This window comes from Enoplosus armatus, chromosome 3 (genome assembly GCF_043641665.1).
Source record: "Enoplosus armatus isolate fEnoArm2 chromosome 3, fEnoArm2.hap1, whole genome shotgun sequence".
Taxonomy (NCBI): Eukaryota; Metazoa; Chordata; class Actinopteri; order Centrarchiformes; family Enoplosidae; genus Enoplosus; species Enoplosus armatus.
In genome coordinates, this window is record NC_092182.1 from 16,039,170 (window position 1) to 16,066,469 (window position 27,300).

The 27,300-nt window shown below is 41.8% G+C and overlaps 2 protein-coding genes across 3 annotated transcripts in view; one reads left to right on the top strand and one right to left on the bottom strand.

Moving 5' to 3' along the window:
• The first annotated feature begins 159 nt into the window (after window positions 1-159).
• Window positions 160-4,467, top strand: abhd14b (abhydrolase domain containing 14B). 2 transcript variants are annotated; one of them, XM_070903089.1, is made up of 4 exons: window positions 160-216; window positions 1,086-1,300; window positions 2,106-2,347; window positions 3,486-4,467. In XM_070903089.1, exons 2-4 carry the CDS (start codon window positions 1,087-1,089, stop codon window positions 3,663-3,665), a joined length of 636 nt encoding a protein of 211 aa, XP_070759190.1. In that variant the 5' UTR covers window positions 160-216; window position 1,086; the 3' UTR covers window positions 3,666-4,467. The 2 variants fall into 2 exon arrangements, with proteins under 2 accessions (XP_070759190.1, XP_070759191.1); XM_070903090.1 differs by lacking the exon at window positions 160-216 and adding an exon at window positions 388-445.
• A 3,918-nt stretch (window positions 4,468-8,385) lies between these two features.
• The window catches only part of cacna2d2a (calcium channel, voltage-dependent, alpha 2/delta subunit 2a), a 131,043-nt gene continuing 112,128 nt past the window's right edge, over window positions 8,386-27,300 (bottom strand). The window contains exons 13-38 of the mRNA XM_070903344.1: window positions 27,045-27,123; window positions 24,095-24,144; window positions 21,737-21,826; window positions 21,262-21,330; window positions 20,557-20,631; window positions 20,391-20,465; window positions 20,181-20,252; window positions 19,949-20,020; window positions 19,705-19,766; window positions 17,822-17,898; window positions 14,647-14,707; window positions 13,807-13,904; window positions 13,051-13,141; window positions 12,892-12,954; window positions 12,596-12,699; window positions 12,389-12,487; window positions 12,094-12,185; window positions 11,945-11,992; window positions 11,758-11,829; window positions 11,518-11,670; window positions 11,310-11,362; window positions 11,088-11,143; window positions 10,254-10,377; window positions 9,843-9,952; window positions 9,558-9,640; window positions 8,386-8,508 (exon numbers count right to left, since the gene is read on the bottom strand). Coding sequence (XP_070759445.1) covers window positions 8,386-8,508; window positions 9,558-9,640; window positions 9,843-9,952; window positions 10,254-10,377; window positions 11,088-11,143; window positions 11,310-11,362; window positions 11,518-11,670; window positions 11,758-11,829; window positions 11,945-11,992; window positions 12,094-12,185; window positions 12,389-12,487; window positions 12,596-12,699; window positions 12,892-12,954; window positions 13,051-13,141; window positions 13,807-13,904; window positions 14,647-14,707; window positions 17,822-17,898; window positions 19,705-19,766; window positions 19,949-20,020; window positions 20,181-20,252; window positions 20,391-20,465; window positions 20,557-20,631; window positions 21,262-21,330; window positions 21,737-21,826; window positions 24,095-24,144; window positions 27,045-27,123 — 2,151 coding nt within the window. The remainder of the gene's footprint in view (window positions 8,509-9,557; window positions 9,641-9,842; window positions 9,953-10,253; window positions 10,378-11,087; window positions 11,144-11,309; window positions 11,363-11,517; window positions 11,671-11,757; window positions 11,830-11,944; window positions 11,993-12,093; window positions 12,186-12,388; window positions 12,488-12,595; window positions 12,700-12,891; window positions 12,955-13,050; window positions 13,142-13,806; window positions 13,905-14,646; window positions 14,708-17,821; window positions 17,899-19,704; window positions 19,767-19,948; window positions 20,021-20,180; window positions 20,253-20,390; window positions 20,466-20,556; window positions 20,632-21,261; window positions 21,331-21,736; window positions 21,827-24,094; window positions 24,145-27,044; window positions 27,124-27,300) is intronic.

Genomic DNA, 27,300 nt, shown 5'->3' on the forward strand with positions numbered 1-27,300 from the left:
CAAATATATTCGATATATATTAGAATATTCTGCAGAAACAAAGACATCTGACTTGTGTTTGAAATTGCTGCTAGAATAAAAGTAATTCCCTGAACAGACGCTAGACGTCAGTAGAATAATTTCCAGAGTTTTTTTTTCCTGTTTTCAGGGAGTGAAACGACAGCTGCTTCAACTAAACTGTCCTGCTTTATTTTGCACGTCAATCATCGGTCCCAGGTAAGAAGAGGCGGAGGATTTTCTCCTCGTGTTTGTGATGGAGAGCACAAGTACTGCGCGCGAGCTCCATTTTACAAATAAAATGATCTAATGTGGACTTTGATCAGACTGTTGAAGCTGCCAGCTGTGCACAGACTCTTGTTTTACTCTCTAACACTGAACGGGGCGACACGTCTCTGCGTGAGCTGCACTGGACGACAGAATAAAAGTTCATCGTTTAAAGGCGCAGGTAGTGTGGACAAATAAACAGCAGCGTGCAAACGCTGCAGCACGACGCGATGCACGTCTTTGTGGAGCAACTTAACGACGTTAAACTTGTTGGAATTGTGCCAGAGAGGTGTGGCTTTAATGTATGAGGCTGTTGTTGTTGTTTTTTGTTGTTGTTTGGCTTTAACATGCAAAGATGCTCTTCTGAACTAAAACTGAGGGAAACAAACTTCCCAGCAGTCCTCACCGGAAGCTTTTGTTGTAGCCTATAAGGTACAGTTTGTGGTAACGTTGCCTAACTGTTAACTTTGAATTTAATTTTAATTTAGAGGTACTTATATTTGTAATTTTATATATTCAATAGGGCAACACTTTACTTTAAGCCCCGCTGTCATTTATAAACAGTATACAAACATGTTTATAAAGTGCTCAGAGTTTTTACATAAGTAAAAGTAGTAATATCACAGTGTAAAAATACTCTGTAACAAGTAAAGTCCTGCTTTCAAAATCTTACTTGGATAAAAGTACAAAAGTATTAGCATCAAAATATACTTAGAGTACCTAAAATAAAAGTACTCATGAGTAAGTAGAAGTACAGACTGTGGTCTTGTGTGTTTGATTTGTGTGTGAAGTAAAATGTTTCCTGCTGTGTTTCTGTTCAGGATGTCAGCTGTTAAGATGACAGAGGGGAGTGTGCAGGTGGACGGCTGCAAAGCGCCGCTGTTCTACAGACAAAGTGAACCAGCCACAGGGGAAGTGAGGATGTCGGCGTTACTCCTTCACGGCATCCGTTTCTCATCAGAAAACTGGCTCAACATCGGCACTCTGGACACTCTGGCCAAAGCAGGCTGCCGTGCAGTCGCCATCGACCTGCCAGGTGAGTCTGATGGGAACACCATGGTCCTTTTCACTACTTCACACAAGTCTGGACTACCAACCAGTCAAAGCAGGCAACAGCCCATCCCACCTTTCCTTTTAGCCTATATTTGTTTACTTTTTGGCAAATTGGCACCATTAAAAGTATGCCAAATTAGCTATTAGCAGTTCCTGTTTACAATGTACTCATGAATGCACAGACAACTGTCACTTGATTACTTTGGCACTGAAGAAAACTTAGAAACTTGATGATTCTCAGGCAAGTTCTGGAGTTATAATGAGACCGCATGCAGCCTGTTACAGTCGCTCCTGTTTGTTTTCTTATTTTTCTTACTTTTCTCCTTTATTCCTTTATGTATAATTTCCCCACGGAGATCAATAAATTATTTCTGATTCTGATTCTGAATCTTTTGTCTATGACCTCTAAGTGGATTTAGGGTCGTTTATTTACGACATTGGATATAATGATATCCTTGGGAAATGTGAATCACACAGTACTTAAAAATATGTGCATCATGTCTGTGTTGTGAGTTATGACCCCGATAAAGAGTGCTATTTTTGATGCAAATTGGGGCAATCGGGCGCTAAGGGCTTTAAAGTTCCTTGATTGCCTCCATGAGCTGTGTGTCACAGTAACTGCTGCTGACGGTGTTGTACAACTTCCTGTTGTTTTTAGAACACCTGCATGCACTCGTCCCTTTCACCTCATGCAGTATCTTCTCAAGCTTGAGAACATAACTTTGCTCTTGTTCCCCACCTGTTGCCCTCTTCTTCTTCCTCTTCTTCTTCCCTCTGTTTGTCCACAGGACTCGGCCAGTCTAAGTCTGCCGAGGCTCCGGCAGCGGTTGGAGAACTGGCCCCTGCAGGTTTCCTGAAAGAGGTGTGTGAGCGGCTGAGCCTGAGCCCGGTGGTGGTGATCAGCCCGTCCCTCAGCGGGATGTACTCCCTCCCATTCCTCCTCCAGCACCAGGCTATGATACGAGCCTACATCCCTGTTGCTCCCATCTGCACCGACAAATTCACTGCAGAGCAGTACCAGAGTGTAAAGGTACAGTCTGATGCCTCTCCTTTATATTCCTTTGTAGTTTCCTGTCCTGCAAAACTTTTTTTTTTTTACAGTATGTGTGCTCTTCATATCCTCTTTAAAGGATAACTTGAGCAACCGTGAATGTCAACCCCATTTTCCAGCACACCCTTCTCTCCCTTTTAAAAAGAGCCGGTGGATTTTTACATGCGAGCAGATATCATGTGACTTTATACTTTCACAGACGCCACTTGGCTTTCAACTATTTCAAAATTAAATTTCTTCGATGGCAAACCAAGTGAAGGTGCATTTATCCATGAAGGAGACGTGTTTGTTACTTAACATCAGCATCTGAGCAAATGCAAAAAGAGTGAGAGCCTCATGGCTGCTTGATGTTCAGTGATTTGGGGAAAATATCGGAGCAGAAAAGCAGTGACAATGATATCAAAGTGGGCTGCTGATAGGAAAATAACTAAATACATACAGTAAATTGAACAGGTAATGATAGTAGTTTAAATATAGGGAAAATTACACACATTTCTCCTGCAAGACTTAGTGTTGCACTCAGTTGTTCACATGACAAGTGACAGAAATTGTTGTCAAGAATGAAAAAAGAAGGGAAGTTCAAACCCTGGCTTTTTTCTTGCTTCCGTAACGTCACGAAATTGTCGGACACAGACCCCCCTAATGTGTTTTGAATCTTTGTTTAATGTGTGTCTTGAATGTCCCCCAACTTTATGCAAAAGCTAAACTAAATCGCTGGAGTAAGACTTTTACTTTGTAATGGAGTATAATTGTATTGGTGTGTTGTGACTTTTATTTAGGTTAATAGGAAGGCTGAATACTTCCTACCTCTGCTGAATATTAAGGTCTGCCTAACTAGTCTGTTCTTACTCTTTTATTCACTTTACTTTTATTCTTATTGACATCTAGACACATAAATAGGTCACACCTAATAAAAATAAAAAGCTTACCTCTTATCTTTTTATAAGAGCTGTTTGAATTTTTTAAACTTGAGGTAGAATGCAGGACATCTACAAAATCCCTTTAGCTACGGATTTGAATTTAAAAACAAACATATTTTAAGAGGACTCTGGAAATTATTCATTGGAAGGATCTCTCTGTCGTCATGTGGTGTCTTTATGTCCCGTCTCTCCTCCAGGTCCCGTCGCTGATTGTTTACGGCGATCAGGACACTCAGCTCGGAGAAATGTCACTCGGCAACCTGAGCAATCTGGCCAATCACAGCGTGGTGGTGATGAAAGGAGCGGGTCACCCCTGTTACCTGGACGACCCGGACACTTGGCACAAAGCTCTCACAGACTTCCTTCATACGCTGTGAAGCTCATCGCCGTGTGTCGGCGGAGAGATTCTCAACAATCAGTCACACATAAATGACTCACACATAAACACATTATTCATTCATGAGAATAAGATTTAGGCCACAGACGTCCTCCTGCAGGACCTGATTTTAGACTTTTTAAATACTGGAAATCAAGACGTTTCTAATGATGAAGCTCAAACTAGGAAGTAAGACATTTTGAGAAATATGCTTATTCACTTTGCTGTCGAGAGTTAAATGAGAAGATTGTTGTCTATGTGCTAAATATGAAGCGATTTCTTGTTTTTACACTTTGTTTTGTACAGATTAAACAACTGAGATATAATTTGTTTATTAGTGAGTTATATGCTGCGTCCATGACGTTATTGTAATTACAAGTTACCAACTTGTACCAAGCGTCCACGTCAACATCCTAGTGGTATTTACAACTGGGAAACTCTGACATATCTGACTCGTCACTTACTAATGTAGAAGTGCCTGAAAACAAAACAAACATGCACGCCTCACATCAACCAAAGGCCGTCATTCAATGTAATTAAAACCAAATGAAGCCGTTTCCCTGTTACCAGCCTTAGTGCCAAGCTAAGTTAGCCTGCCGCTGGTGAGAATCATATTTAGCAAACTTTACTGTGTGAATACTGTGTTATAATTAATACTTATATACTTTTTTTTAAGTAGATTTTATATTGAATGAAATGAACCTGTGTCTGACTGAAAAAACAAAACACCACACGCTGAAATGAAGTGAAAAATATGAACATTATTTAATAACTGATTCTCTGTAATAAACAATTTGAAAATATTTTACAAGGAGTCACAGACACAATATTTTACAAATTTTGCCCTCTTCTTTTTTTTTTTTTTTTTAGCTTCATCTGTACAAAAGAATGGAGCGACATGGACCAGTGCCCAGAAAAGAAGGAGCTAAATCTTCCACGCACACCGACATTCACACTCACACACGTACAAGAAATAAAACAAACTAAAAAATAAATTTAAAACATTTTGACTTCAGATCTCAAACTTATCAACAGTGCTGTATTCCTATATATATATTTTTTTTCAAACTTCACTTAAAATTCGGCTGATTTTATTCATTTTTTTCTCTAAATGTTGCTGTTATTTTTTCACACACTTTGTCAAACATGGTCACATAGCACCAGACTACAGACTACAGAATCACATACACACTGTGTCTTTCCCACAGAGACGCACCAACACAGATGCAGCGAGGGTCCGGGGGGAGGTGGCAGGAGGCTTTATGAAAACCACCTCCTACTTATTTTAGAGGCTTGTCCTAAAGCTGACCCCTCCCTCTCATCCCCACGCTGGTCCAATTTTCTAATTTTTTCTTTTTTTTTTCTTTTTTTTGGCAAAAGTAAATTTGTCAAACCACAGAAATCAGACGTGTGTCCCTTAAGAAGACTTCTTTTCCGTCGGGATGCACACACAGACGTCACCACATGATTCCTCCATGACCTTCGGTTCGACAGGCCCGTGCTGCTCTGTGGAGACCCACTCCCTGAGCTTGCCTCTGACATTCCACCCGCTCACAAAAGAAAATAAAACACCTGGGAAGTGACGTCCTTGGCTTACTTCTGCCTGGTGCTTTGACATCTCCCAGCTGGGCATGAATAAGTGTCATTACATGTTTGCTTATAGGTGTGTGTGCGTTGCGCATAATGTCTCGGTGCAGGTGCACAAACTGTAGGCCTACATATTTTAAGTTTATGTGCGAGACCGTATGCGTACAGAGCCAGGAAAAGAGAGGAAGTTGCAGGGGGTACATTTCCACAGACACGTGTAGCGCTCATTTACAGATAGTGGAAATAGGGAAATACAGACAGAATTAATGGCACAGGACAGGAGACAAACAAATGCCAGAAAAGTAAAACTGCATCCGGCATCAGATGATCTCAACACTGAACCGGAGCCGAATTGGAAATACGCTTCTTTAAATTGGCATTCAGATTTGTTTCGGAGCCGCGCTGCAGTTACTGTGCCGGCATGTTTGTCACATCAAATAGTACCAACAACTGTACAGAGTGTAGTAGTTAAGGTTCAAATTGTCGCGTGAGTCGTCCCACCTCCCACAGTGAGGTTTTGGGTGGGCGTGAACATCGAAAAAGGTCGGAGGCTTTTGAAAGTTAAAACCACCTGCTTTCAAGCATTTAATCGAACAGGCATCAATCAATAACGACTCATTCCAAGACGTAAAAATAGTAAAGAAAATTAGAGCTCACTACACTTAACTGCAGAACACCAAGAAAAACCCAGGGGGAGTGAATATTTTGGAGGATCTATTTGTGTGTGCGTGAGTGTAAATGAGGGGGGGAGGGGGACACACGTATCAGAGCTCCGTACTGTGTAACACTAAGGCATTTAGAGAGGCTTTGTTAACTATGTTGCATTTGAAGCAGAAAACACTGATGAACTACACATTCTTTCGGACACCTCTGCTCCCATTGATTAATATTTAGGCAGACTGATGGCTAAAGATGGATATTTTTGTTTCAGTAAACCCCCCCTCCTCTTTTTTTTTCTCTCTACAACAACACTGGATTTTGTCTGTTGCAACATAGGAACAGGAAAAAAAAACAGCTATGCTACCACAACTGTCGTCCCTCATACACTCCACAACTCATTTAAAAGACATTCCCTTTGAGGGTTTTTAAACGCAAACTAACACACACACACACACGCCCACACACACACACATACGATTCAGGCAGAACTGTAGTGGTCAGGAGGCCCTAAAAACACTCTATGGCCAGTTAAGTCGCTGTATACTGATAGTGTATCGTAGCTCTATACATGGCTTTGTAAAGGAACGGTATAGTAACTTCATACGATGGCAGTCAGGTGGCTCTGGAGGGGTACAGCAACCGCAGCTGAGAGGGCAAATACATTAAGCTAGAGCCGGTCAGTGCCTCGGCTCTGTGTAAAGCTATTTCTATAGCCAACAGATTCAGTCTCACGGGGCTCCTGTGTTAACCCAAAGCCTCAAAGATGGCTGCTTTATAAAGGTACTATACAGTAGCTCTACTCTTATACAGCCGATGTGGTCCAAAACAAAGTGCATCAAGGCACTATGAAACAGAGTGGCTCCTAAACATGGGAGTCTAAATGACTTTTCACACATCGTAATGATCAAATGATGAACTGAGACGGATTACAACCAGACTACTACTGTACGTGATCACCATATTTAGTTGCCTCTTCTGCACTTTTGTTGGAAATGTTGATAAGCCCCTATCCCCCAGCAGCGAATGGTTTTGAAGTTTGAACAGCATCAGTCAAAAGGTAATACAAGCCCAAAAAAGAAAACAGAAAAAAAAGAAAATAAACCCACCTGGAACTACTATGAGACGGTCATGAGGCAGAGATCTTGGTGTGTCTGTTGTGTGAACAGAAGTAAAGCACATTTACAAATTGTGATTAGGAGCGTTAGTAGAGAGGTTACTGGAGAAGCCTCATGAGGATTGGCAGAGGTGAGCTTTCGCATCAGAGAGCACAGGGGTTTCTTTTTTTCTTTTTTTTCTTTTTTTTAACATCAGCCCAAACCAGAGGTCAGAATGGTCGATTGATCATAAAGGAGAATACTACACGACATCAACAATGCTCCAAATCTGCAGGAAACAGAACACTGATTCATATTTCACAGCTGTCGCTAGTGCGTAAGCCAGATAGCACTAGCCTTAAATAGTAAATATATGAGAAAAGTACTTCAAGAAATGCGATTACCATCATGTAATTACAATAATCCCCAGTAGACGTCTTTTAAAAGCATTAATCTGTAATTAGGCGCTGCACAAAATGAATCAGATTTCAGTTTCTGAGCGTCTCCTCTTCCTCTCATGGTTTTTTTTTTTCCTAAATTCTAAATCAGAAGCCATTTCCTCTTCGTGTTTTGGCTATAAAAATAAGACCACATGAAAGTCTATCTCATTTTGGCAAGTAGATATAGTGCATAAATTAATTCATGTCTTTTTAAGTTAACACCTAACGACTTCCTTTTCAAATCAAAAACCTAAATATATTGTATGTTTGGAATACTCATCACTTCAGCAGTTTATACTTGACATGTTTGTATACTTGACAGTTCTTTTTTTGTCTTTTTCTGTTGTTTTCTTTTATGGTGGCTAAAACCGGCTGAATGGTCCGCAGCCTCTTACGAGAGGCGAATGGCAGAGCGGTGAAGCTCTGAGATGGAGGAGAGAGAAGGAGGAGGAGAAGTCCCGCCATCCGTCTGACAGACAGAGGCAAAGGCGGACAGACAACCTTGTGTCTGCGTGAGGCGGGAGGTCTGTGACGAGGACATCAACCTGTCCTCTTTCCCCTCCCTTCTCTGCATGGTGGAGGTGGCGGGGTGGTCCCAGGGGTGGGGGTTTGTTTTCTCTTTTCCGACGTTGCCTCTGATGATCAAGGTGGTCCGGCAGCACCACCCACTCTTCCTGTAGATGAAGGTTAACTGGCTGAGGACACAAACGTCCGGCAGTTGTCACTAAGCGACACGGACTGAAGCGAGCTGGGTAGCGCGGCACTCAGGGCTTCCAACTTGCCGTGATGGGAAGTCCCATTATTACCTATGACTATATTGGGGGGGGGGGGGGGGGGGGGGGCTTAGGGGCATGGAGGTGGGAGGTGGGATCGGAGGGTTTTAGGTGGGGAAAGAAGCTCAGGGAGGGGCTAAGAGGAGGATAAGTGGAAGAAAATGGAATTAATGTAGTAGAGAGTGAAGGTGGGGGCTGAAGGCCGGATAAAGCAGAAGCAGCTGGATGAGCAGTAAAGTGTAGAGGGACGGACGGAAGGAGTGGCCTCGTCCACAGTCTGACGTGTTCTCCTGCAGAGGGAAAAGTGCTGCTGTAAGTACACATCTAGTACATCGGATGTGTGTTTTAATACTGCATGCTGATGGAAAACAGATATTTATTCCGTATGCTTTGTTACTTACAGTATATCAACTTCATCAACTAAATATATTGAACATTTTTGTTTAATTCTGTCTGTTCGTCAACATGCTGAACCTGAAGAAAGAGGATGTTGTCTCTCACACAATTTCCAGTTTACGTTCAAGTTATAAAAGGAAGAGTCAGACATCTTGTGAGATACATGTATTCGCTTTCTTGGATAGAGTTAGATGAGGAGACTGATACCACTCTCACGTCTGTCTGTTAAATACGAAGCTACAGCCAACAGCTGGCCAACTTAGCTTAGCATAAAAACTGGAAACAGGGGGAAACAGCTAGCCTGGCTCCGTCTAAAGGTATCAAAATCCGCCTACCAGCAAACCTAAAGCTCACTTATTAACATGTTATATCTCATTTGTTTAATCTGTACAAAACCAAAGTAAAAATGACAAGTTGTAGTTGACATCAATCTTCTCATCTAACTCTCGACAAGAAAGCGGATAAGTGTATTTCCCAAAATATCAAACTATTCCCATAAAGACAAAGAATTACAGTACAAAAACTTGAATGCAAACTAAACATTGTACGTGCTTTCTCACACTGTGTGTATGTCGGACTGGGTGACATTGATGAGGATATTTTCCTACATCAATATACAGTATATCACAATATAGCTAATATTATTAACACATATAAAATAATCCGATTTTCAAAGTAATGAACTGGGTTTCACTCTTTACATGTTTAAATCAGACTCTCACTAACTGTTTTAATTAATTTGAACAGGAGAAATGAAATGTAACATTATCAGATCACATCATCACAATATAATTCTGCTGAAATTTGATAACGATAGTTGTATCCCAGCTCTACCTGTGTGTCGTTCTTCGCGATCCTTACCTCACCAGTTTTATCAGAATCTATTCGATGAACATTATAGTTACCTATAATTACATTTTTACTAACTCACAGAGTTACTTACAGAAATGTTATTGTCGAAGCAGGTGGAGGGGCCTTTTCGATAGCGTGCCACAGTCATTTCTTCACATGGATTTTCCTCCTTCACTGAAAATTCACTCAATTAAGGAAAATTAAAATGTTTTTTTCTTCAATTTTTACACTGATTCCTCTCGCAGTCCCACAGATGTAAATGACTGGACATAATTCACGCCGTCATGATAGAAATAACCTTGAAATGAAGGTGAAACATACACAGGTATAGAATCAGGAGATAGAATCAGCTGGTGTACAATGTGAACAAGGATACACTCCTCCTCCTCCTGGGACAGCTTCTCTATATTGCAAGTGTTGCATGGGATCTTCTCTGCCACCACAAACAGCAAGTTGGTGTTGTTTATCCTCTTGGCATGAAACAGCCTGCAGAGAGAGAGCGAGAGACAACTCTGTCAACAACCCCCCTCTGCTCGCTTACATCACGGGCTCGTTTGCTAATGGATCAGCGAGATTCATGAGACAAGTCTTATAAGGCTCATTTAGCCAACGATATGACCGTTTCATTAAAGCGGATACGGTTTAATCATCAGCAGAGTTTATTAGCTCCAACAGAAAGATGAATCTGTCTCGCTAACTGTGCCCCTGTCACAGTACCAGTCTTTGTTGGTGTGCACGTGTGAGCGCATGCAGATGTTGGTGTGTGTATTTGTTCATGTGTACAGACCTGGAGCAGTTGCCACAGTCCTGCAGTATGTTGTAGGAGCTGCTGAGATTACTTAAGTAGAACTGGGTCTGGATCATTACACAACTCCGCTCTTTTAAGTCAAATCCTTCTGCATCCACCTCATCTGCAGCATCACCAGAGCACAAAGATATAAGAGAAACACTTGTCAGTTCAGTTGATTTATAAGATCGTCTTCCAAAAATGCGATTACAAAGAAGTACGTGTACACTTGGCCTGGAAAAAGCTGTAAAACCTCTCTCCTCTCCATCGTTAACAGTTTGAGCACTGAGGCTGGAAAAATATAACCGAGGACAACAGAGACATTTCACGAGAAAACTGTACACTTTTAAATACAGATACTAATACAGTACTAGTACAGATACTATAATTTAATCATTAGTCAGTACACTTTAAGAGTCATGGCTCATTTAATTTTGACTTTAAGTGCTCAGAAGTAGTTCAGCATTTTGGGAAATACACTTATTTCTTTTCTTCAGAGTCAGATGAAAAGATTGATGCTGTAACTCCCCTTAAAACCACAATTTATGTTTTTTACATTTCTGATATTAAACAAAGAAGGTACCTGGAGTAAACTAGTGGCTTTAGAGGTGCTGGCAGGTTAGCTGTATCCCTCTGTGCTAAGCCAGGCTACATGCCTCCTTGCTCTACCTTCATACTCAACACACACAAATGAGAGTGGTATCGATCTAACTCTTGGCAAGATATCGAATAAGCGTATTTCCCAGAATGTTCCTGTTCCTTTAAGCTTCACATGCAGACATGAAAAACACCAAGAACACACTGAATGACTGAATGTGTCTTGTTTGCACCCACCTGTGACAAACCAACTGTGATAAGCCAGCCCATATATAAACTGTTGGAACAAGGACCTGTGGAGACAAAAACTAGGGCTTAGTGATAAGTTGGAATAATGTATTTTGCAGTGAAAGTGGCACTGTGTACGAGGGGTATCCATCAAATCTCTTTCTTCAGGTGCATGTGTGTACTATTTGTTATAGTTGTATTTTTTTTCCATTCGAGCTTGAAGACTCTCACCATGCAGCTGCTGATGTCCACCAAGCCACGTTTACAAAATCTGCAATTGTGGGCTGCAGATAAAGAAAAATGTAAGAACAATATATACATCATATCGAGTAGATTACATGCATATTTCAATCATCCTCTCTGTTTGCCATTACCATCTAGTCTACTATTTAAATTTATTACATTTCGTCCTCTCCGGTGTTGAAGTTCATGTTCTTACCACAAACACTCCTCGGGGTGCAGCTCCAGCTTCACTGTTGGGCACCCGTTCACACACAGACTGGTAGTCAAATGACTGCTTGCGGTTGTAGAAGGAATTGTTGTAGAGAGCGTACATCAAGTAGGGATCAACGTCACTGAAGAACATTCCCACCTGTGCAGAATAAGAAACACCGGTCAAGCTGAGTGTAAAGTTTGTGAGAAACCATGGTCAGTGTGAAAATGTATTTATTGACTTCACCTTGTTCCAGTCATCCTTCTGATTAGACATGATTAGGAATCCACCATCATCTATTAAATAACACAGGAGATCCTGCCAACAGAGGCAAAGATGGGCTGTTAGAGGCACAAAATGTACAGTGCGACTGTATGACACAGTAGATCAAGATGAAACAGGAAGCTCATTAAAAATCTGCAGAAAGACTGACTTCACTGTTGGCTTCACAGTCCATTTCACATCCCCTGTTTGGTCCACACTGCCACAGAGAAACCAGAAAGTTGCAGCTGAACATCTTAGAAATGCTACTGAAGACTTAAACTTATAAATATAACATACTTTTAATGGATATCTCATTACCGTATTTGAGCCTTGACGGTTGTCTGTATGGTTGCTGGCAAGAATCTTGAACTTGTCCGTCCAGGCTTCAAGGTCTAGTTTCACTCCAACCACTGAGAGAAAGAGGAAATTCATTAAGAAAGATTCAACATGCAAAAAAAAAAATAAAGATGCACATAAAAGGCCCAACAGATGCAGAGCATGTCCACACAAAGAGACAAGAAATACAAACAGACGTGTAATTATCTGCGCCTTGCTCTAAGACATTATCTACCATCATAAGGATGATCGTCTCCTCTTTCATATCTGAGCCCACCTGCAGGTTTGATGGTCTTCCCTCCCACTGTGATCTCCACCGCCGTGCTGACCAGGATCCCTATGGTGTCGTTCTCTGGGTTCAGCAGCTCGTCCCTGGCTAACGAATACAGAAACAAGCCAGGAGGGTGGTTAGAAACAAAGAGCCACAGCCCATTATGGAGGCTCAGTGTGAGATATATAACCCAGGACCAAGAGCATCATTCACCTGTTCGATAAGGCGCTCGAAAGATGTAGCCCTTGTTGTCCAGACTGCGGCGGTAATAGCTGGCATTAAACGGCTCAGGATCTTCCTCCCAGGTTTCTGAAGCCCTGAGATTTAAGAGCACGGACACCGGTGCTGTAAATCTCTGATGCATAAGCCGCCTGCTACACTATGTGTTTATGAAACAGTTTAAGTCTTCACAACTTACTGTTTGAAAAGAGAATAAAGTAAGAAACATAACAGAACTACAGAGCAGCTGCAGTGTAGACACATACGGCCTTGATGAGGAGGGCACTTACTTGTTTGGAAACACTCTTGTTACACCTCCATCTGTTGCAGCAAACACGGCGAGAAAGCCATATCTAAATGTCAGGATGGAGGAAAGAGACATAAAATCAAAACTTAATCTTACTCAGAGTCGAATCTAAAGGTGCAGTTCCCTCGGTGCTCGTACTCACGTGTTCAAGTCTTTATTCTTCCACACTTTCTCCACCAGCTGCCTGATGATGCCAGTGTCCAGAATCAGGTTATGAAGGAGCAAATTGTCACCTAAACATGATTAAGTAAACAGAATATAAGTGGCAAAATTTAAAGACATCCATTTTTGCTGATGATGCACCCCTGACTATTATAATTTTTCTCCTGTACAACACTTTGTCAACAATAATAACTGATAATATGAATAATCAGTCATTTTCATTTCATTAATTTTGCACTCTTTTTCTTGGGGATTTAAGTTTTAAAAGGATAAAAGCGTTACTCAAACAAATCCAGTGAAAAAAGCTACACCAACAATGTGTTAGTTTGTCTCTTATTAGTTTCGGACTTCACTCCCCTGTCTGTTGCTTTCAGCCTGACGCTCTTTCCTTCCTACTGAAGATGTAAATCTTTAAACGTGGCTCACAAATGAATAGTCACCCAGTGCAACGGTGTGGCTCAGTGATGTATTTTTATGTGGACAATAATGGAGGTGTATGTCACTGAGGAATAAGCTAATAAGCTTTGACTACACAGACAATATTTACTAGTAGGATACATTTTTAGTTTAGTTTAGTTTGTTTTGGTCTTTTCATGGACTTTTCATGGATTTGTTGACAATAAGAAAAATACAAAATATCGCCAGCCTTTTATCCGTTAAAGTCAATCTTGAACAAACTAATCTAAAAAGAATAAAATGCTGATTTTGTGCGTGAGTGAAAATAAATTAAGCTCACATTGTTTGGAGTCCGGTGTCACCTTCTCCATGAGAGCAATGAAGTTGAGCAGGAACTCTGTGTTGTTGTTGGACAGTTCCAGATCATTGCAGTACTCCCTGAGGAACAAAAAAAGCATTTTAACTCGAAGAAAGAAGGTTAAAAACAAACACATGTATGCGATATTTACACTCTGCCTTATTTGTCCTTTACAGGGGACAAACAACACAAAGTGGGGATGCATGAATCCATATACGTGTTACTTGATGCTATCGTGGGCAGCATGCGTGTCTTAAAGCTTAAATTCCAGTATGCTAAGAAGGCTGTCAGTCAAAACAAAATGTGACTGCAGAGCAGAGCACAGGCGTCACAATGAAAGAGTGATTTTATCAGAGTGTTTCAGAAGTCAGGCTGCAGCTGGAGGCCACAAGGGTTTGATAACAAAACATCACATGCAAAGAGGATATTAGTCATTTTTTTAGTCATACTGCTTTTTTTCTGGCTAAACATTTTGTTGTCTAATATCCATTTTGTTCATTAGCATGCAAAGGAGATTCGATGTTGCTTCAATAAAAAAACCCGTATTATAAAGTTATGATGAATTTTATATTTTAATCAAATTTGTCACCATACATTAACACACCACTCCAAATTAAAAATGAACGAATGAAACCAACCACTTCCACACAGTGCAACTCAACATCACAGAAGACATCATTCAGGAAAGCAGATGACAGATGAAAAGACGTGAAGCCAAAACAACAACAACAAAATAAGTATATAGTGCGCTGAAAGACGGGAAGACAAGACCAAAAACTGATGACCATCAACGACAGCAAGCATTCACACACACAGGGCTACCTGGGAGCAATGAATACATGTCCTTCAGACTCAAAACTGTTTGGCAGCAGTGATTCAAAATCTGCAACAGAAAGGGGAAGATTATCCGGGAAGAGCAGTGGGCAGAGCAGTGGGGAGTTGTGGGTAAACAGCAGCTGTTCTTCAGAGGTGTGGGGACGCAGGAGGGAGTTTACCATAGCAACACTGAGGTATCATGGGAACACTAGCGTTAGCCAATATGGTGCCTAAAATAGAACCTGACTCAATGGACGACTGCTTTACTTTACAAGCACTCACACCTTCTGTTTTTTTCTTCTTTTTTGTTTTGTTCATAACTTTGTCGACAAACGTTTTCTGATTTGGTTTCAATCTAACATATTTTGGACGTCTGAGAACTGACTTGCAAGACGTGACGTGTCAGGAAGCAAGTTCTCCGACAGAGGAAACACAATGAGTGCTTTCAGATCAGGCAGGCATCAACATGGCCAACTATTGCAGGGGGAGGTGGGTGAAGGTCCTGATGGAAGTGGTCACCCCTCAGACTGACAGGGGAGAGGGCTCAGAGAGACACATAATCAGAGGAAGTGCATTGCATTGTGAAGGGCACGTCGAAAGGGCAACTTCATTTCATCTATCACAGACAGAACAGAACACAGAATATCCACCATCATTAAAGCCTCAGCAGGCGAGTCTGCGACGAATCCAACATGTTGTTTTCTCATTATGTCATGACCTGTAACTGCGTACAGCGGAGGAATGAAATGTTTTCATTTTAGAGCTAAAATAGAGTGCCCAGGTAGTTTTCCGCCCACAATGCCGTGCACATCCGGGGTCAGGTTTACTGAGGAAGTGTTGGGCCGTGCCCCTGGCGGACTGAGGGGTGAGGAGGGAGGGAGACAAGCTGATGGAGACAGGGAGTACAGAGGGACGACACAGGAGTCAGGCGCTGCGCTGAGCGGCACCCTGACACCTGACAACATGGGAGGACCTGGGCGGGCAGGACACAGCTCAGCCCTGACGGGTCAGTCTGCCGGCTGCAACGTCTCCAGCTATAGACGAGAAACTACCGCTAACAAACGTTAAGTAAGTGTTTTATTTTAATATGGTGATCAATGAAATATAGGTACATTAAAATATTACGACCACAAGAGATCCCTATTTACTCTTCTATAAATAAATAGCGGTACTTACATGATATGTGTGTGCTGACACATTATTATAGCTAAGGTGTAGCACTACAAAATTAATCATTTAAATTAGTGAGTTTTCCTTCTCATATTATGACACTTACAGCAATAATTGGAAATCTTTTACTGTAGGTAGAGCTCAATATGCACTAAATTGGTGGAGCTATTACACTAAACAGAGGGACTCTTTTTAAAAATCTAATTAAAGATCTGTCAATACCTGAGCCCTAGTGTGAGAATTAGTTAAGACATTTATCAACTAATGACATTGTAAGATAAAGACAGAGAGAGAGAGAGTCAAGAGCCTGAAAAAGAAATGGAGAAGGAAGGTGATGAAAAGAGAAAAATATAGTCAAAGAAAATGAGAGGAAAGTGAAAGAAAGAGAGAGAAAGAGAGAAAGAGGAAGGAGGCAGACACAACCCATTTGGAGCTATCCACAGAAGGAAAAGGATTAGGAAGGGGGGGGAGAAAAGACAAGTTTTAACAGAGAACATGGATATCTGTCTTCCTTGGGTGCAGTAGGTGTTTTTGTTTTGCTTCTGGAGCAGCTGATACGTGTGGGAGGAGGGTGAGGTTGGGGACCGGAGGAGCCATCGTGAGAGATGTGGGATCTGAGCTGCAGCAAGAGGGTGAAGAGGAGAAGGAGGGATAAAAGAAGGAAGAGGAGGAGGAGGAAAAAAGAGGAAAAAGGGAGGAAGTCCTGAAGGCAAGACGGGCAGGAACAGAGGCAAGCAGGCTAGGACAGGTGAGGGTAGGAGGAGGAGGGGGTGGGGGGGCAGCAGGAAGAGGTTCAGGACGAGAGGTGTGGGAAGGAGGCAGCGGTAGGGTGTAGGAAGTAAAGGTAGGGAACGTGGACCAATATGGAGTATACTTGCCCTTGTTGTCTGGCCCTGTGTGGATCCATCAGAGAAGGAGTGAGCAAGAAAAGAAACAGGGGATCGGGTGGGAAGGGGGGGATCACAGACAATATTTTATTCAATTACTGTTTGAATAAAAATATTGTTTTCTTGAAAGAAAGAAACCAATTTAAATCAAACAAGACGAGAGAAAAAAGAAATGAAGAGCAAACATCTTATTTGCGAGAGCAAACGAGGGAACGGAAAAACCAACGAAGGAACGGAAATAAAAACTGGGAAATCCAGGAAAGGAAAACAGTAAAGACAAAACCAGTAATTGTGAGAGATAACACAAAATAAATAAATCAAATGAAACAGGAAAAGAGGGGAGTAACAGGGTCTGGACAAAGAAAGAATGAGAGAGACAACTTGTGTCCCCATTCAGACCCACAAAAACCCAAACTCCCACATTTGACGAGCCCTTGTCCCGGGCCGTGTGGGAGTTTATACACTGAATGATTCCAAAGCCGAGAAACATCTCACACAATCCAACAAAAAAATAAAAAAATAAATAGATAAGTCACACACATAACGGAAGGAAAAACTCCCAAAATCATAAAACTCATCATAAGGAGTGAAAAGCATGCATGTTTTCACAGTTTTTCAGAACATCAAATACTTTGAACACAGATGCTTCAGAATCATTACTTGGTGGAGAAGAGGCGAGAGCATTTGGCAAAAAAAATAATAGCACAGAGGTCACCATTATTTTCACCTGAGTAACACAGTAAAACCACAGCTTTCACCTTTCTGTCAGTTCAGTTATTTTTTTCTTCAGCCAGTGTGAAGAAAAAACATCACCATTTTACAGCACAGCATGAAGACAGGAGGGAACAAGGGGCAGTAGAGGAGTCGGGGGACTCAGGTATGATCCTGCCTATCGGAGAGCGTAGAGAGAGAGGGGGGGGGGGGGGGGGCGAGGGCGAGGGCAGGGGCGGGGCAGGCGACTCCGCTCGGACACTCCCTATGATGATATTGGAGACCCAGGACGAAGGACTGAATAAGAGCATAAGGTCATATTTGGGAGCGAGAGAGAGAAAGAGAGGAGGAGAGAGAGAAAGAGAAGGAGAGAGACAGAGAGTGAAGGATGCTGGGTATTCCCGGGTACTTACACTGCACCTGAAGGATCTGGTCACTCAGGTTGGCCTTGATGTGGTTCTCACTATATGTGGGCAGTACCAACCCTAGGCTGAGGTAATGAGGCAGAAAAACACGTTATGAATGCACATATAAGCTCTCCGACATACAAACACACACAGCCGGGCACGCTCACTTACAGACGCCACTGTAATTATCTCATTACTTCTTTCATGTGATGTCTTTTCTTTTGACACCAGATGTTGAAGCAGGTCATTAGACAGTGACGGGTCAATCTTAAAGGTACCCTGTGGACTTTTTGACCGCTAGCATCCTGCCAACGGTTTCATACTGCTCCACTAATCGCCAGGTGGCGGTAATGTGCAGAGCAACGCAGCAATGCACTGTGAAGAGGAAGACTGCTAGCAGGTAAACATGGATAGTCAATACACGGTACTACTAAGTACTGTGTAAACCAATGGGCTATTAGTTACGCAGAGAAAGTCAATTTCAGTTAATAGGAGGGAGAGAGAGGCAGGACTGTTAAGAATTTGTTTGACTTCATAGTTTATACTTTTTAGTTACACCCACTAGTGTAGTATGAACTCAGTACTGAAGATCACTGCTGTCCAGGAAGTCTTCAATTCAGGGGAACTTGAAGCCGAGTCCCATTAGCCGATAAAGCTCCCCTCTGCTCACCAGCCAGTCGCTAACTTTGTCTGCCATTTCATGCAGGTAGTGCACAGACGGTTCATCAGAACCTTTTTCTGAAAACAGCTCCCTGCGTCTAGAAACAACGCCGTAAGAGTGAACTAAAGCGGTAAATTTGAGGGTGAAAAATCAAAACAAGGAGCTAAGAGATGCTATAAAGGACCTGCGAAGGGTGAGGACCTTTTTAATATTACATGTTGTCATATAAAAATGTTGATCTAAGCAGCTTTAAGTTTTAAGTTCAAGTTAAACTATGAAAGGTTTCAAACAAAAAGAGAAATATCAGTTTTACTTGTCATCACGGTGGCATCATAGTTTGATCTACATATTCTTTACGTTACTAAATATTTACTCTTCTACCAAAGCCACAAATGAAAGAAAGAAAAAATAGAAATAAATGTCCCATCTCTTAATCTGTGGTGCCATACAAAGCTAAAATATAACTCAGTAAGAGGATTAATTGGAACAGATAGAAAATCAGGCTGTGACAGTATCAGATTCCGAATGAGCCACAGCTACAGTCGACTAATATAAAGCCAATTTAGATTTAAAGAAACATCCAATTTTATGAGCAAAGAAAGGCCCATGTGCTGCCTTAAACTCTAAAGTGTAGGATACATGACAGAGTAGAGCTTTGAATGTGTGATTTGACTGTTGCAGGCCACAACAGTAACACATGAGGATTGTTAAATACACTGGAATTTCCCTTTGAGTTGAATATTAATAGAACTGTGCAGAGAAAGCCTCATATGGACTCAGCCAGGACCAGGCACGCTGCCAGCAGATGTAATAAAAAACACACATCAGGCATTTGTAGGACTATTGAATATCATAAACTGTAATTTGCAGTGTTGCCTGGAGGAAATGCCATTATGATGCAACCTCAAATGTTCAACCAAGTTTTGAGATGAATAAACTATGCAATTAATTTGTGCTTAGAGTGCTATTGAAAATATTTATTAGAGAAGAAAAACAGTTCTTTAATGTGGGTGATTCAGATTAATTATTTAACACAAATACAGAAGGCGAATGAGCAAGTTGCCTTCATTCAGTGATCTGCCTGTTCCAGATGTGAGATAGTGGCAGCTACAGTCAACAAACACTTCTGGTTGATCCAAAATATCAAAGTTGGACTTCACTCACAGGCTCAAGTTGCGCAATCTTTTGGTCTGAGGTCAGGTGATGCCGTGTTTGATTGCAAACCTACCTGTAATCTGTACCCTCCACAGGCGTCCATGTGTACGTCCGCATGGCCTCGTCGATGTACCTCTGTTGACGACCACAAACACACTCTGATAAGTAACACCGTCACATCCTCAGCAGACGTCTCTTCCCATAATTGGAGGGAAACAACAGATCCTAAACATACTGAGTGATTCAGATTCATTACAACACCATTCAGGAAGGTGCTACTTTGGATCATGATTGAGTCTCATATATTGATGACTTGCCTCATCAACTGACTTAATGAGCGTCTTGATTTTCCTTTGCCCTGATTTGCCATCAATCATCTGTCGACGGATCTGAAAAGCGTGAGAGAGAGAGAGAGATGCTGCAATGTGAGAAGGCATACGGACAGAGAAAGACAACAATAGGTGACAAATTAAATGAAACATATATTAAATACACAAGTTGATAGTAATGATGATGTTTTAGAGAGGTTGTTTTTAGTTTTTTTTTTACCTCCTCCTTGTTGCTGTCTTCCAGCTCTGCATCCAGAAAGTCCAGAGTGACGGGCTCCCTGAAGTTAATGATCTGAACAGAGAGAGAAAGCAGGGGAAGACGGAAGGGGAGGGTTAACGTCAGTCAGCAGGAATAACGTCCAAATTCAGCCTCAGAATCAGAAGCATGTAAACTCATTAGAAGAAGGCCGGCGTTCATAGTTGGACCTACTTTGGGTCGCAGGTTGGGATGCAGCAGCACATAGCCATTTGGGTCGATGGCGAAAGTGTAACCATTGGCTCCAAGCTGTACAGAGAAAGAGTGAATGGAGATGTGATTCAATGATCATCAATATGAAAGCGATAAGAAAGTGATATTGATTGTACAACATTCTCACTCTGTATGTAGGTGTCTTCCGTTTGATTTCGTTGATTGCGATATCTACTCCCATGACTCCGAGGATGAGCTGGTTCTGCAGGAAGAACGCGGAAGGTAATTATTATCCACAAACACACCGGCATCAGAGAATCACAGAGAGCTGGTAGCTGTGCCGTGAGATTACCGAGAACATCTCCATGCCATCTTTGACTTATCACTTTTTTGTGCAATCTGATTACTCCACATTTTTACAGTCTATCTTAAACTGAGTGGGTTTGCTTTTAAGCCTGTGTGATAAGCTCAGAGTAAATACTTTGGTCATGGATACCGAAAGCTGGATGCATCTGTGCTCTCTGGTTGATAGTAGATACTACAGATTGGTGGTTGTGATGTCTGTTGCCACCTCAGGGGGGAGGTGTTGCCTAGAAGAGCAGCAGCTGGGTGGAGGCCATTAAAAAATGACTGATGATGGTCAACAACAGCAAAAAGATGCAAAATAAAACCTGAGACCCTCCTGCTACTCCAGCTCCTATCTCTGTTTGAATAACCTTATACATGCGTAGCCATGAATAACAATAAAAACATTGTTCTTACATAATGATAAAGGTAAAGACTCATTAATACAAAGGATGAGCTGGGGTATGAGTCATGCTGTATGCTGCGTAAGTGAAAAAAGTCCAGCTATTTCAAGCTCCATATCTTTATATTGCCGTGTTGTTTTTACCTGAGAGCTCACAGTATCAGCAGTGAGGTTGAAGACTGGCATCGTCCCAGTGATGACGAGGCCCAAACCCTGGTGACACATTTCAGAAATCCAATTTTAAATGTTTTGTTATGTTTTAAAAGATCTTTACATATCATATAAGTCAAAAAACACAAGAAGCTGCAAATAAATCAACTGAAATAAAAAACTTTGATGATACAACGTGAAATTGTATAGATTAAAAGGTTGTCACAACAAAACTACCTGTGGGGTTTTCTCTTTAGGAATAATAAAGCTGTGATAATATAATCTTAAAAAGCTGGTGGACACATTTAAGAACTCATGACCTGAATTTACCCACATATCTTTAACAATCAATTTCCCCCCAGGGATCAGTAAAGTATTTCTGATTCTGATTCTTCAGAAGTAGATGAAGTAATTAAACATCCTACAAAGGTTACTTTAAGGGTTATTGAAATAAAATGTGGACTCTCACCAGAGCATCCTGGTAGACGTTTGTCCACTGCACCTGCTTGGCTCTGGGCCCAGCCAGCACCATGGGGCGACCCAGGACATCCAGGTACTCCTGTGACAGCAAAAACACACACACATGCTAGTATGAGCACACACAATAAACACACATAATCAAACAGACATTTATAGTGCTCGTCGTGTATGGGCGTTAAAAGCAGAGAGCTGGAAGAGCCAACGTTCATCTGTCATAAAACTATAAGACCCTGACCGGCCTCCTCTCTGTCACCACATAAACCAGTGGGCCACCAGCAGCAGCATCCCGGTCCTGCCGAGCCATAAAGCCTCCAGTCCTGAGACACTCAAGGCCGTTTTTCATCATTATGAAGGAGCTATTAAAAACACATTAAGGGTGTCAATGGCACGACGTGCAAACAGGCCTTTCTCCCAGAGGCTCCACTGTCATCGCCAGCACTGTGAGAATGTCCCACAGCGATGGTGAATAGAGGTGAGGGGTTAAGTCTACTACTAATACATCATATTCACTATATTCTTTTGTTCTCACACAACAGCTGAGATGTCTTTTTTTTTGTAAACAACCTATTGATCCCTGTCCTTTTGGAGATGGTGTCTAATTGGTAAAATTATTGAGTGAGTGACCTCATGACACATGAAGCAACGGCACAGTTTAGCGGAAAAAAGCCTTCCGGGGACGGGACGATGACGCTGTGAGCCTTCAGTGTCCTGTTATTATAAAGTCCAGAGATAACCAAAATTATTCTCTAATTAGACCAACAGTGTATAATTCTGCCAACATTTACAAGTTCCTCCTCAGTACCCTATTCAGCAGTTGGAGAGTTATAATGCCAAATGACCATCTTTATGTATCAGCACTTTATATTACGTAAAAACAGGATCAGTGGAAATGCAGCTCTCTCTGGGTCAAATGTTAATTTTAAAAACATTAGCCGCTTCCACTTGATGACAAATTTCCATCCGTTTTGCAGAGAAAAGGGAAACATTATTGCAGGTTTCTGACCCTTGTACGTATCCTCGATACACAAAAGGGGCGCCCTGTATGAGCACACAGCTATTTCAGTATTATGCTTTTGACCGTTTGTTTTTCCATCGCCTGAACAGTGAGGTGCTGACAGGCGTAACCTATTCTATTATTAGCTCAATAAAAGTCCGGTTTAACGCGCCACAGGGAGATATTCCATCAGGACAATGACAGCCAGACCTTTTCACGGGATATAGGGGGAAATTTTCCGCCTGGCTAGAACAATCTAGGAAGCATAAAAAGTCAGCAACTGGAGATATGTGGTCCAAAGGAGCCGGAGCCATATAGACTCCAGCAGCATCCCTGTCCGTTGATTAAATGCCGCTGTCTCCCTGGCGACCGTAACAACCACGATTGCAGAGAGTAAACTCATCAGTATGTTCCCTCTAAAGACAAACATCCTAACTAAAGCCTGGCTTCCTAGCGTTGCTCCACTGAGATCCTATACAAAGAAGCCAGAATGGATGGAATAAGTCACCACCGTACAGAAACACAAAATATAGCGCCATTTATTTTCAGAACTATTCCACTCTACCTACATAATCGCATTTACCCAGGACGGTATGAATAGTAATACTTTCGGCCATCTGCCATCCATCTGTTATTTGAATGTTGCCGTCTTAGTCTAGTGAGACTATGTGATGAGTGTGTGATGTTGAAGGGCAGAGTACGATTAAATAATGTGTCTTCTGGGCCTATATAGAGAACTGTAGTCACCCACCTTCAGAAAACCTATTAGAGTAAGTGGCAGTTCTTAGAATATAAATATGCCAGAGTTAATGGAACAGCTGACAGTATATTCTGGGGCCTGATCGCTCAGCGGGGCTGGGGGTGGGGGGGGGGTTTATGTTGGTGGGAGGGGATGGAGGAGAGGAGGGCTGTGCAGTAGCTCCCCCACCTCCCAGCAACCAAGTCAATTTCTACAGCTGGAATGAGGTTATCCCAAGGGCCTCTAGAAGAGCGTAGTGCCTCAAGCAAGTGTGGGGGGTGGCAGGGCCCTGGGTGTATGTGTGAGTGTGAAAGACAAGGATAGAAAGAGATCTGAAAGTCTTAACTTCAGAGACATTATTATAGAAAGACTACAACCCTATTTGTTATCACTCCATCTCCATCTCTGTCACTTCCTCTCTGTAGTCATCCAGCTGTGTCGTCTTCTGTCTCTTTGTTATGGGATACTTAAAAGCATATCTACAATCTGTATAATCATCATCAAAGCAGCCATGAAGGAAGGACGAACTAGCTTCTTGCTTAAAATTGCCATGTTTTTCTTTTTGGATTCATAAAGGTGTGTTCAGTAGCTTGTGCTCACTCCATATATCTTACCTGGGTGTTGATTCTGATGGCTCCAATCGATGGAATTTCAAAGTAGTAACCTGAAGATTAAGAGGAGAGGATCAATACACTATTGCAACAGAAAGTTGCTGTTTCCAGCCTGCTTCACGGTACCTGCCTACTGTATGTCATATTCTGTGTACATTTTCAAGAGTTAAACAGTCACAGTGTGTACAAAAGCGATCCATGTCATTAAGCACATGTAATGCCATCATCTCCGGCTGATGATGTTGGGCCAAGCAGGCATGATAGAGCTTGTAGCCGCTGACCTCCCCACACTCATGCTCTGCGCTGTTGGATGTAAATGTGGAGGCTCATTGGGAATGCTGAGCCCCAGGCGCTGCTGCTGCTGATTAGGAATGGAGGAGAGTGACCGACTGGGTCAATAACCACGCCGCTCCCCAAGTTATTAAAGCCATGAGTGTTTATACAAAGAGCCGCGAAATGGAGACAGCATCCCCAGAATGTTAAAAGGCAGAGATGACTCTCATTATTTTGATACATTATGCACTTTGCCACAGTGGTTTGTGTCGAGATTTTCCTTCACTGTCTCATTCATTTGCACACGCGAACATGCTGACACGCATGCAGGGCACAGCTATTTGTCAAAGTTTTTGTTCAGAGCGGTGGTTTGTCCCAGTGCGTTTGGCAGCGTGCCAGAGAGGTGGCATCTGTGTGTGTGTGTGTGTGTGTGTGTGTGTGGGGCAAAGCTTGGTGAAAGGTGACGAGAGGAAAATATAGGTGGTAACAAAAAACTAAGACTGTAATGCAGATCTCAACAGAGGTCTGTGTGAGGGGCAATTATGAATTTAATCAATAACCTGTTTTCTTTGTGGATCTCTTTTACATAATACCTCTGAACTATATCCTCAGATTTATGAAGTCGTTCAGGTGTGTTTTGAGACAAATACAGAAGATTTGAGTGTGGTAAATTTGACTAAGCAATAAAATACATCACATCCATTGAGTTTAAAATATATAATGCCTTTTTTTTGACTAAATAGTGTTTTAGTTCTTTCTACATAGCCATGTGAAGATAAATATATGCTGTGTTAAATATTAGTATGCATTTTCCTCCTACGTAGACCATCATGCACTACTTTCTATTCACGTTCAGTTTTCTCATCAAGATTTTTGTTATTTGTATATTTTCTTCTATTATGGATGGCCGTCATGAATTTATGGGATATTTCATCTCTTGTTTTGGATTATAAACAGCACTTTTACGGAAGTATGATCAATGCAGTATTTCATATTTGCTGCTATTTATCCTCCATTTCACCTATTTTTTTTTTTTAAGATAACGCTCCTTTCTGTTTTGGATTACACTGTGTGAGAACATGGAGAACTGGTTTCATTGTCCTCATAGAGTCACAGAGAGGTTACTTTCTTCTGAAAATGGGATTGAAGCTCAAGTGAGACAACAGCTAGCATCTCCAAGTGGCCTAGTTGTGTGTGTGTGTGTGCTTGCGTGTGTGTGTTACTGTTGTTTGTCAAATGTGTGCATGTCACGGGTGAAGGGTTAGGGCCTGTGGAAGTGTCAGGGAGCTGGCTCTGCTGGAGTGAGATACCAAAGAGTAATACGTACTGAAGATATGAGAGGACAGCTCCATTGTGGCTGGTGTGTCAACACTATTGTCTTACGCTGGCATAGACTTTAGTACCATGGTAATCATTACAGTCGCAAACAGCAAAGAGCATGTTGGCACAGAGGCGTAATCCTGGACTTTCCCCAGCCTGACAGGGAGATGGCACGGTAATCATCCTGCTACCAGACTCCTCCTGCTAATTAATAACAACTTCTGGGGAGATACTTCTGAAGCACTTGGCTCCACTGGCAAAGCTAATCAGCAGCAGCAGTTAGCTGAGGCTTCATACGGGCAGCTGAAGGCCTCATAAAGGAGCAGCTTCAGATAAACTGCAACACTGACAAACAATATTACATCAAGCCACAAAAGAGAGGAAGACAAAAAAAAAGAACACTGTTCAAAACTGAGCACTGCCACAACAGTCTGAGTTAGGTCGATTAAATGAGCCGGGTCAAGATGAGATTCATGCAGACAAAATATCTGACAGGAAGAGCTGAATAATATGGGCTATCAGACTATCAGCCTTGTCCTGTCTACTGGGTTATTTTAGGCACTGTGGCTGCTTTAAATTAATAAAATATTGATTGGAACATCACATGCATTTAAGACAGACAGCTGGATAAATCTTAGCGGTGCTGGTTTTCTTTAATGGTGCAAGCAGGTTTTAAGATTTTATTTTATTCTATTAATATTTACATAAAAATTGTTAAAGAGTAACTCAAGCTGAAAAGCAGTGTTTTGCTGCCCTTTTCTGGTTGAAAGTTTCAAGTGTGTTTCACCTCTGACCACAGCCAGTATCCCTGATAGGTGTGGTCAGACGTGTGCTTTGTTGCACCTGTAACCACACCCAACAGTGATGTCACAGAGTCCTGGAGTACACATGTACATCACTGTAGCAAGGTGAAAGGTTAAACCACTGGAGATGAGCAAAAATTAGATTTCTATGGGGTGTTAAGTCACTATTTACGTAATAAGGTATATAATTACAATACATATGATATGTTCAGAGGTAAGCAGTGTGGCCTCAAGCAAGACAGTTGTGGGTTATTCACCTGAATGCTCCACAAATGCATTTTTACTGGTGTTTCCTTTAATATCTTGTTTTTCTACTGGTGTTTCTTTTAATATTATATTGCTCAGGGGTATCTAATGGATGTTATGATGGAAAAATGGGTCCATCTATAAAATCACTGGCGAGAACAATGTGGACACAAGGAGCCAGGGATCAAACTACCAATTCTGCAATTAATGGACAACTCGCTCCATTTCCTGAACCACAGCCAGAGCCCATATTCCTCTTTTATAATTTACACACAAACATATACTTTGATAGGAACTTCTTATCCCCTTACCTTTATTGGCACAAGCTATCCACTGCAACGGGGTGACATCATAATTATGCTGGCCAACAGAGAAGGTGAACACACGAACCTGGATGGAGAAAAAGACAAATGGAGAGAGATGGAGACGACAAAAGAACAAATCATAAGAAGGCAAGGCCAGAATAAAAATAAAAACTTCCTGCACAGACAGCTACTAGAGCAAAACAATACCATGCAAACCTCCTTCTAGGTGGCAATAAGGTTACTGTCAAGTGACAACTACAAT

Excerpts from the sequence above, each read along its gene's own strand:
- abhd14b (XM_070903089.1), top strand. The coding sequence starts at position 1,087 with ATGTCAGCTGTTAAGATGACAGAGGGGAGTGTGCAGGTGGACGGCTGC. Across the intron at positions 1,301-2,105 it reads AGTCGCCATCGACCTGCCAG|GACTCGGCCAGTCTAAGTCT; the intron begins GTGAGTCTGATG and ends GTTTGTCCACAG. Across the intron at positions 2,348-3,485 it reads AGCAGTACCAGAGTGTAAAG|GTCCCGTCGCTGATTGTTTA; the intron begins GTACAGTCTGAT and ends TCTCTCCTCCAG.